This window comes from Palaemon carinicauda, chromosome 20, assembly GCF_036898095.1.
Source record: "Palaemon carinicauda isolate YSFRI2023 chromosome 20, ASM3689809v2, whole genome shotgun sequence".
In the NCBI taxonomy this organism is placed as follows: Eukaryota; Metazoa; Arthropoda; class Malacostraca; order Decapoda; family Palaemonidae; genus Palaemon; species Palaemon carinicauda.
The window spans coordinates 38,639,390-38,650,833 of NC_090744.1; the positions used below are offsets into that span (position 1 = coordinate 38,639,390).

Genomic DNA, 11,444 nt, shown 5'->3' on the forward strand with positions numbered 1-11,444 from the left:
TAATTAGTGTTCTGGCCATGTTAATGTTTTCTTTTCTCTGTTACTGAGCCCCCTTTTTGTCTGTTTTATTACGTTATTGTGGTTAATTCTATGTGGTCACGCGGTGCCCTGTATGCATTATTTAAGGGTCTTTACAGCGTTCCTTCGACAACTAGCTGCACCTGCTTTATATCTTTCTGCACTACCTCGATTTCAACTTCCTTTCTTCTATCTTTCTCTCCAATAGCATTAACTTTCACTTCACAGTGTAACTACAAGGTTTTCACCAGTGGCACTTATGGGTTGAATAACTCATTAAATCTAATAAACCAAATCCAATTTTAATTAGGATTCGAATTAGACCTGTCAATTATGTTACTAAATGATGTGCGATTACATTCCATCCCTTTCCCTGGTTTTAATTTCATTGATTTTCTGTAAGCATTGAACTTAGTAATTTGATTTGCTCGAAGGATTTATATTATAAATCAACCTTAAAAATACCTTATTTAGATCTGATATATTTTACCACCTACAGATATCAATTAAGCAATCATAATGGCCAGCTTTAACCTTGAAAATAGAAAATTTATTCCAAAGTTTGACAGTAGGACAAACGGCAAGCTGTAAGCTTTGTGTGAAAAAAAGACCCCTGAAATGGGGGTGTCTTCTAATTTTTTTATGGCATTTTCAAATTTTAATAGGAATTTTGTATGGCATATGCGTTGTGTGACAGGTGGAATTCTATATAACACAACTGAAATTCTACAAGTCATTAATGTAGTTCTATATTACGAGTCAGATTTAGAATTAAATGTAAAAAGACCAAAGTAATTATTGTTATTAAAGTAATGATTAAAGGGAAAGACGATAGAGTATGACTTAATTAGAACGGTAAATGTGCTTATATTTACTTATATTTACGAATTGAAATATCCAAACAAATCATCTCAAAATATTAGATGGCAAAATCAAAAGTCAGTATCAAAAGTTCGGCTTAAGGTAGAGGATATAGACTTGAAATTGCTTGAAGATTTCTTTGTGTTCAGTCAGTATTTTCTATCGTTAACGGCTGATAGAAAATATATTTATGTAATATTACTGTTTATTTAACAGGAAAAAAATGTGGCATAATTAGATAGCAATAAATTGATACATATAGTTCGAAGTTGTACAGGATCAGTGTATATATTGTATATGTATACTTGTGTATATAGTGTGTAAACTTTTCATGATGTGAATGTATAGCCTACTTATAGTATTTGAGATCCGAGTATTGATAAAGTATTCAGAATACAATAGTTTTTCAACTTTGTTATATCTTCCGGGATAATGGTAAAAAAATTCTGCCCTTCTCAGTTGATAACAAGTGATTTTGTTTTGTTTGCAATTTCAATGATGATGAATGTTTAATAAATTTATTATTAGATGATTTTTATATTCATGGCTTGAAAATGTATTTAAATGTATGATTGTATTATTTACACAATTAGAATGATACATCTGTACAATCCTCATTCCTGAATAGCTGTTTTTCAGATTATTCAAGCTCTTTCATAGTCACACACTTCTTATTAATATCAGCATATTCCCTGAATTAAAAAACACGCATTTTATTTAATTTAATTTAGACTCAATTTTCCTCCATTATATTAATTACAATCTGTCTTACAATCTCAATTTACTGGGATTAATGATTATTCATTAACGCTGGTCATCTCAATTTATTGAATCGACTATTTTCAATTTTTATTAGTTTTATTTCCCTGAGGGATTTAATTTGAACACAGTCTTATTGCCTGAGTGAACATGAACGTGTGTGTGATTGTCAGTAACCTATGTATGTATGTATTTGTGAATGATATTGAATTTCTGTTATTGTTTGCACACATGTAAGATAGCATATATGTTAATTATATTGATATGAAGGCAAGAATAAATTAATGAATAACCAAATCTAGCTCTAGGGGATTTTATACTTTTGTGGTAATTATGATAATTGACTATACATCAGTTTAGTGAGATTGGTGTTACTATGTGGACATGAGTCATGGTATGACAATGAAAATGTCCAATAGATTTAGTAGATTTCAGAACAAAGCCCTCAGAAGGATATTGAGATTTAAATGGCAGGACAGGATTAGAAATGAAACTATAAGAGAGATTATTCGGGGGCCATATGTGGATGAAGTTATGATGAGGGGTAGATGGAGAAGGTTTGGGAATGCTCTTCGCACTCCCAAGAGAGATTAGTTCACCTAATGTTCAGCTGTGCTCCACAAGGCACTAGAAGAGTTGGAAGACCCAGGCGTACATGACTGAGGACTATGAAGCGTGAAGTAGATGAATGGAAAAGTATTGAATTAAAAGCTGAAGATAGAGACAACTGGCGAAATCTAAGCGAGGACCTTTGCGTCAATAGGGGTAGGAGATGATGATGATGATGAATTGTGGAATTATTTAAAAACCGTATTTTTTTTTATTTTCCATTGGAAACCGCCTTTCGCCATATGTGACATTTTCACCAGTCTACTATACAGTAAACTATTAAAAACCTGTTGTATAGAGTATTCTCAATTAGTGATCCGATAAGCAAAACTTTAGAACAGTTTTTCTCAAAACATACATTTTTCTACTTTCAAACTTGAATAACTTTGTTATTTATGAATGGATTTTTATAATCTAAAAAGCAATTTGATTAGAGTTTGTGAGAGAACACATCACCAAGGCTATTTTTCTTCTTTTCTCTCTTAATTTTTTTCTACGAACATTTAAATACATAATTTTATGGTATTTTTTATTGCATTTCTAAAAATTTTATTTGGTAGGAATTAAACTTTCTGCTGGTATCTTTTTTTTTTTTTTTTAATTGAGTGATAAACAAGAAAGGAGATCTAATTTAAAAAACATGAAAAAAACGTTATTTTTAAGAAAAAAAAGTTTTCATTTAATTAATCTGAAATTTTATGTGAATGTTCCTTATAACTAGAGGTAATAACTGTGCAAGTTTTAACACCGCCACTCAAAATTAACCCTCCCCCCACCGATACCCTTAAGTTTGGCACACAATCATACAGGTCTTCCTTTTACTTTCTCCTTAGGCGAAATAGCTAATTGTTATTTTCTTCTTCTTCTTCTTCTTCTTCTTCTTCTTCTTCTTCTTCTTCTTCTTCTTCTTCTACTGTGTATAGTAATCCTAAGGCTCAAGTTACATACCTGTGTTTTTAATGTATTCCGGAGTCGTATTAGACATGGTCACATAACACGTAGAAATATTTTGTACATGAAATACGAGGAATGATATTGTCCACAGATGTGCCAAATACGTTTTACTGTTGTTCCTAACATAAAGAAAAATACTCATTACGGCACTGATACCATAACAGAATACTGAAAAAAAAATAATTGCCCATGCGCTCTGTGTTCGATTAATACTCTGGCCTCTGATCTGTTTTTTGTTTTTTTGTTTTATATATATATATATATATATATATATATATATATATATATATATATATATATACAGAAAACGTGTCCTTAGTGATACAATATCACACACACAGACACACACATATATATGTATATATATATATATATGTGTGTGTATACATACACACACAAACACACACACACACACACATATATATATATATATATATATATATATATATATATATATATATATATATATATATATATATATATCACAACTCTTGATTTTCATTTTCCAAATAAGCCACAAAAACTTTTCAATATGAATTCACTCTGCTTACCTGTGATCCAGAGATAGAGTCACTTCGATATCATGAGGTAGTTGTGGCTTATCTTAAAATATATGTAAATATGTGATGACATATTTTCTTTAACTTATTCATTTCAAAGGTTATTGTTAAAGAAACTGATAGTAAAGTAGTTGTAAGTACAAATCCTAGTTATAGTGGTGTTAAATATTTGTAAATGGAGTAATGTAAGTTCAAGTCGATATTAAGTATTTGTTTCAATAAACCCTGAAAATTAAGTGTTTTTTATTGGATAAGATCAAACTTGGCAATCTAAGGCTTCCAGAGGAGAGCGAGATAAAAAAATATGGTTATTATTATTAAGAATAGCAAATCTACAGCTTTAGTTGGAAAATCAGGCTGCTAGAAGTTAAGAAGCCATTTTTTCTATTAAAGGCAATACAAAGCTTTTATTTTAATTATTTCTGAAAGTAGAATTAGAGAAAATATTGAAAAATAATACCCCAAAAACAAGTCTTAAAATCTTCATTCTATGATATCAGTTAACAGATTGTACCCACGAACACACAAACATGCTAGAAATATCCAACAAAACATTAGTCCTCTGTCAAGGGATATAAATATTTGACGCCACGCCAGTATGGAATTGTCTTTCGGTCGTGTTATCATTATTATTTTTCCTGTGATGCTTCGAAACGAGCATAGAATACTGCAGGTTAATTGTACTACCTAAGTAAAGAACGCAAAGAGACGGGAATGAATAATGGAACCGTCTAGATATGATCTTAAGAACATCACAGGTAGCAACGGGATTACCTTTCTCCAGAAATAACATTCTTTTTTTTTGTCGTGTAAGGTAATACATTGATTGTATTGGAGAGTACAGGGAGTATAACAGAATCAGGTATACTATGGGATAAATATTGATGTATGTTATATTTTCTTCTCCGATGAAGTGCCTATTAATGCCATAAAACCCACGTTTTATCAAGTGGAGCAAGGACATAATAAACGACCTATTCTTGGCAAAATGCGGGAGTCTTTGTTATGGACTTTGACCTTGAAGTCTTTGCATAGTTTCGACATCATGCACTTCATTATCCAATGAAATTTTGAGTTTCAATGATTGCTATGTTAGTCGATTAGATTTTTTTGTCCATAATTAACCAATTCAATTCATATGTCTGAGTAGTGAGTTATAAAATATTCTATTCGCTTTACACAGGCCGGCGAATAAGAATAAAAAAGATCTTGTATTTACCTTTAGTTACAGAGTATTTTTGTAAAGATAAGCGGTTTTCTTACAGATGAATTTTGACATTTGCCATTGCGTATTTCTTTTTGTTTGGTTAGCTTTACTAGATGATGTCCTGTCCCCCTCCCCCCCAAAAAAAGTGTTTTCCAATTTGGCATCGTTAAAAGTAAAAAGTAAGAAAGATTATTATTTGGTGATTTAACTCCAAAATAGATTCTTTGGACGGTGATTTTCCATATTTTTATTTTTACTAGGATCTGTTTAATGAAATGAAAATTTCTTCAAACATGAAACAGATGGTTTTTAATTATTCTATGGCGAATTTTTGAAATAAACACAGTGGAGTATTAAACAATTTTCCTCTTTTATTCATCACACGTATTTGTAAAGAATTTTAAAACATTCCTAATAGTTCTTTGCTAATACTGGGTTTCTATAAATAATTCGCCCCAAAAGAAGAAAGGGCAGAATAAGGAAGAATTTCCATCGAAACTATTGTGAGGATGTGGTAAATACTTGTATCATGGTCCACTTAAGTGAGATGACGCAAATGGACAGGAATAAATGATAGTCTTGGTATAGGGATACATACTTGCAAGTAAAGACAGGCAAGCATAATCGAATATGGGAATGATAGGAGACGGGTAGCAAGGACCTCTCCTTGGTGACATTAGACAGGAGGACTTTGTGAAGACGAATTCATATCATTTGTTGACTAGAATGTCAAAGGATCGTTTCATTCATTATTTGACTTAGATGTGTTTTTAATTATTTCTTATTGAGGAAATGGTCGTTGGTTATAGCAACTTGCATGGGAAGATATTAATTAATAGTAAGTGACATCAGCGTAGAGAGAAGACACAGATTGATAATAACTAACCCAAGCCAAGTATTCGTCTCAACTCTTTTTTTTTTTTTTTTTTTTTTTTTTTTTTTTTTTTTTTTTTTTTTTCTACTGCCCCACCCACTTATTTCTGGCTCTTCCCCTTCGCCCTTCTCCGTTTAGTGGCGAATTTCATTTTGGACTAGTCGGAGTAGATGCTAAGTTTTGAGCAGCTTCCAAAGAAGATCGGAGATATAAACATGTGTAGGTAAAGCCACCTTGCTGATGATAGAATTTTATACTGTTTCTTTTTGAGGGTCATATGTTGGAAGGTAATACAGGTTAAACTTTCTCGAATGTATTTCAGGAAAGGGGTTTTATTTCTCTCGTTCTTTATATATATATATATATATATATATATATATGTATATATATGTATGTATATATAAATATATATATATATATATATATGTATGTATATATAAATATATATATATATATATATATATATATATATATATATATGTATATATATGTATATATAAATATATATATATATATGTATATATATATATATATATATATATATATATATATATATATACATATATATTCTCTCTCTCTCTCTCTCACTCTCTCTCTCTCTCTCTCTCTCTCTCTCTATATATATATATATATATATATATAATATATATATATATATATATATATATATGTATGTATATATACATACATACAAACATACATTGTGTGCGGGTTTGCAAGTAATTACTATGAAATTGTAATTACTGGAGCCCAGTGGAAACGTCTGACTCGTAGTTCGTTTATCGACAGTCTCAGCCCCACTCTCACCCCAATGATATTCACTAATGTTGGTAAGTTGCACCCATTCCGTCCTTACGGTGGTTTTAAGGGACAATAGATCTACAGTACTTGCTGATTCATCCGTAGCCATTGCCTGCCCCTCCCTGGTTCTAGCTTGGGATTAGAGGGGCGTTAACCGTATGCGGTGATTTTCTTGGACATTATATGACAATTACAATGAGCTGACCCTTGCTTCTGACTCTTTTTTAGCGACTTTTAAGCCTTTAAAGCCCTGACTGCATTAAAAAACGATTCTTTTTTTTTCATCACCATGAAAGAAGGTTTCATGTAGCTCCCCCCCCCCTCTCTCTCTCTCTCTCTCTCTCTCTCTCTCTCTCTCTCTCTCTCTCTCTCTCTCTCTCTCTCTCTCTCTCTCTCATACATGTTGGATGAAGTCTTTTCTTTTGAATATTCTGAAAGCCTTCATATTGTGATGAGCGTTGTATTGAAAATGTATAGTTATTTAAGTAAACGTCTACATGCTTATTTGAATTCCACGTTTTCTCTTACAGAGACACCAGTACGAAAGCACTGTGTATAAATACTTGGTGTGATTTTTGTCAGTATTTATGCCTATAGGGCGCAAATCATATTAGACTGCTTTGCCTTAGATTTAGGGGACCAATTTTACTATTTTGATTGTTCAATGTTTTATATTTTTATTTCTTATTTAATTTCCTTTCAGTTTAATACTTCCGACTTACTCCAAAAAAGTGAATTACGACAAAGATCGATTTTGTAATGAAATGACACGTAATAAGATTAATCAGAGAAGTTATTTTACAATGGAAAATCCTAAAACAATGGAAGTGAATTTCCTAACTGTGCATTGAAGTATTTCAGGGTCTTATTTCTATTATCTTTTAAGGTTTATGAATGTATTTCGTCGATGTCATTTCTAAGTATAAATCCTGAATATGACTAAAATATTGTCAGACCGAATTAAGCGACTATTTCGATCAAGATTATTCAGTGGTCAAGAAGAGTACTTAGGTTAAAGCCTTCGCTGAGGTTAAGCAATCAACCCCCCTTCAAAGTGAGAGGGTGTTTGGTTCTTTCAGCTTAAAAGTCACATTCTTATCTTTCCCAAATTCTAATCTCTTATTATCAGTCAGGATGTTCGCCTTTGGTGTAATGATCGTATATGATTTAAGCGTAATCTTGACATCAAATAAACAAACCCAACCAAAAAAACATAACCTCCTTAGCCGAGGCAAAGCACCAAAATTCCCTTACAGATTCGGAAGTGTTATAGAGTATTCAAACTCAACCAACTTAAGTGTGACCCTTCAGTAAGGATGGTCTCCTGAATCCGGTGTTGGTTTTTAGTAGTTTGGTAACTTCAACAACCAGTGTGATTGGAACCCTTGTTTTGTGGATGATATTAGAAGCATGGAGATTCATGTACCATAATGTGAATAGCAACATCATCAGATATATTTACTTTTCTTGTAGGATCGAGGCACGAGCGTTGTTGCACCGTCACAGCCTTCCCGAGCGAAGAGGTACGTGGAATATAGCGAGAAATCGTGGCATGCAATCGATTCATCCTCAAGCGAGTCCTCTGTCATGACCCAAGCCTCGTTCTCCCGTCCCTTGAAATCTCCAGTGGGACCTCACCAGCCCCAGGCTGATCTGACGGGTATTTTTAAGCAAGGCGGTTTCACGACCAAACGCTTGGTGGAATCCAAGAGAGAAGCAGCGCCTGTTGAGGGTCTTTCGGGGCAAAATGAAAGCGCTGGAGGGACATCGGCGGACCCCTTGCAGTGTCCCTGGTGTCAGAAAGTGCTTTCAAAGTCGTCGAACCTCAAAGTCCATATCCGAAGGCACACGGGCGAAAAGCCTTACCAGTGTCTGTTCTGTCCTTACTCTGCCGCCCAGAAAGTTCAGGTCATTAACCACATGAACGCTAGGCACCAGGGACCACCCAACGCCTTTTAGGGAACTCTAAGGTAATCCGCAGACCTTTATTTCTTAGTCGTTGGACCTGTAGTGATAATTAGAGGGAATTTCGTATCACGGGTAGATTATGTATTTTAGAATTTTGGTATTTCTAAATTGGTGTTTTGTTTAGAGGTGACGAGATTTTCGTAGATGTAGGCACTGAATGTCGTAAAACTTGCTACCATCACATCGCTACTTTATTTTCTGCAGCTAATGTCTGATTCTATATTTTTATGTATCTAATATACATTTAGAATGTCAAAGCATCTCACAAAACTTTGTTCGTGTTAGCTTAGAAGAAAGTGATGGTTTGATGGAAGAAATATTAAACAGTAGCTTCCAAATTCTTAAGAAATTTGATATTTTAATGTATGAAATTTTTGGCCCCTTTTGCAGTATGATTAGTTTTACATTATTTAATATGATTTACCTTCATGTGTATGTTTATGTTTTTTTCCACGAAATATTTATGCATGTGCTATAATATGGAAGAAAAATGTTTAAGAATACTCTTATTTTAATTTCTGCATCTATGGAGCTGTGCAGTAAAGTTTGAATTAGATTTCATATGTTTGGAATCCGAATATCTGCCGTTGAGAGAGAGAGAGAGAGAGAGAGAGAGAGAGAGAGAGAGAGAGAGAGAGAGAGAGAGAGAGAGAGAGAGCCATGGCTAGGTCAATAGAAATCAACATTGCTCGAAGTAACCACTCCAATGCATTTGGTGATAGGTAACAAATAGACCATAATATTGAATACACCAAAGAAGGTCGTATATCAATTAAGTGAACCGTTGAAGATTCTTGGTAATTTAACAAATCAATATTGAATTCGAAATTCCGAATAGTGTGACAATAACTTATGAATAATCTTACTAGCTGAATACGTATCTAATTGACAGTAATTCCTTACTCGTGGGGATCTTCATTTTGATGTTGCTAAGTTACTCACTCAGTTTTAGAACTGTACATTTGCTTTAGGCACAACGTACTATTAAGAGGAGAAACTGGCCTGCTCGAAGTTCATTAACCTAAGGCTGCGTCCACATATGTAGTGATTAGATACGTGGAGGCAGGAGCCGGCTGAAGCTGAAATTAGAAATTCAATGATTCTAATGAGTCAGTTCCAGTCAGCGTCTTCAACTTTCTGTGTGTTCTCATTGGAATCAGTGTATTATGAATTTTAGCCTCAGTCTTCTCCTGCCTGCACATATTGAATTTCTGTCTGTGTAGATGCAGCCTACGACCGAAGCCAAATACGAACAGACAAGTCGGACTATTAAGAATGTTGATAGAACCAGGTATTGCATGATTCTAACTTGAAGATTAAATCTATTTTCTAACCCTTGAGGATAGCTTTAAAGGCAGGGTTCTTGTAAGTATTTGGGGCACAGTAAAGTAATGAATGTTAATTAATGTAAAAGCTTAGCTTAGAATAATGAACTTATTGTTTTTGGATATTCATCCCAAGCTATAATCCTTTATAGTATTTGTAGTGCATGAATAGGACTATTTGATGTTTAGTAGTAATTTTTAGTCAAATGGAAAATAGGAGACATAGTGGCAGCCTCACATGCCACTCGTAAATTCAGGAATTACACTGCTTCAACTCAACTAATTAAGAAGTTGTTAGAAAGTTCAGGTAAAAAAAAAAGGGGGGGGGGGGTAGCAGGGGCAACTACGAGCCTTAGAAAAAGTGAGGTTTTCTAGCATAAGGAGGAATGGATGATTGTTGTTGATTAATTCTCATGAAGTGAATCACCTTCATTTGGCGATTCTTCTCCCTTCAAATTCTGCTGCAGACCTGTTTGTCATTGTACCGCAATTGCCCCTATAATGTTTTAACAAGCCTAGTTACACAAATAATTTATTATAATTTCAGAATCAGTATTTAAAAATAATTTAGTTTTGCACTCCAGGTTCCATTTACAGACTTTAATCATGTGTCAAAGGATAATTTCTAAGGTTCTGGTACTATTCTGAAATGTAAAGGGATATTCAAGTACTTTTATTTTTAGACAAATATCTATTGATTAGATGCATCAGTTGACCTAAATCTAGGGCTTGAACTTGTTCTCACCGAGACTCTTATTAAATTTGTTTTACTTAGAGGAAAGGTCTATTCATCAATTAAATACCAAAATATCTTAGTCCAAGAACTGAGCACAGTGGTCTCTTTCAATTTTCTCTCCAAAACGCAACTGTCTCGTGATGCTGGGCATATCTCCCACAACAAACCAACTCACACTTTGATCTGTGGTGCTTTTTAATTGCCCTTCTTCCATTTTCTATTACAACTCTTTGATTTGCTATTTTCATCTAAAATCATAAATAACCTCTTTTCACGAGCCTTACCTCTTTTTACGAGTATTTGCAATCTTCTCACTACAATTTTTAGATTATTGAATTACCTCTTTCAGATATTTAAACTGTAAAACTGTGTGAAAATTCTGAAGACACCTTTAGAAATTATATCAATATATATATATATATATATATATATATATATATATATATATTTATATATATATATATATTTATATATATATATATATATATATATATATATATATATATATATATATATATATATATAAAATCAGGCAAAAAAAAAAGAAATGAGAAAAATACAATACTGTAGAGATGACCTGTTCTTATGAAAGGGAACTGGAGCTGGATGGGTAAGAGTTGGTCAAAGCAATTTTCCATAAGAGTACCTTAAGTCACTTATTCCTTTGTCGCCTGTGTAATTTCGTAGCTAAACGGAATTTTTCTCGTTCCTTCCAATTTGGTATTTTGTTTTACTTATGTCAAGTTGTAATACTTTACATATAAAAAAGGCA

General features: G+C 33.0%; 1 protein-coding gene across 1 annotated transcript in view; it reads left to right on the top strand.

Annotated features, from left to right (window-relative positions):
• The window catches only part of LOC137659742 (zinc finger protein 271-like), a 32,718-nt gene extending 24,116 nt beyond the window's left edge, over positions 1-8,602 (top strand). The window contains exons 7-9 of the mRNA XM_068394555.1: positions 716-809; positions 7,347-7,470; positions 8,117-8,602. Of these exons, the coding sequence (XP_068250656.1) occupies positions 716-809; positions 7,347-7,470; positions 8,117-8,602 (704 nt within the window). The remainder of the gene's footprint in view (positions 1-715; positions 810-7,346; positions 7,471-8,116) is intronic.
• The last annotated feature ends 2,842 nt before the right edge of the window (positions 8,603-11,444 follow it).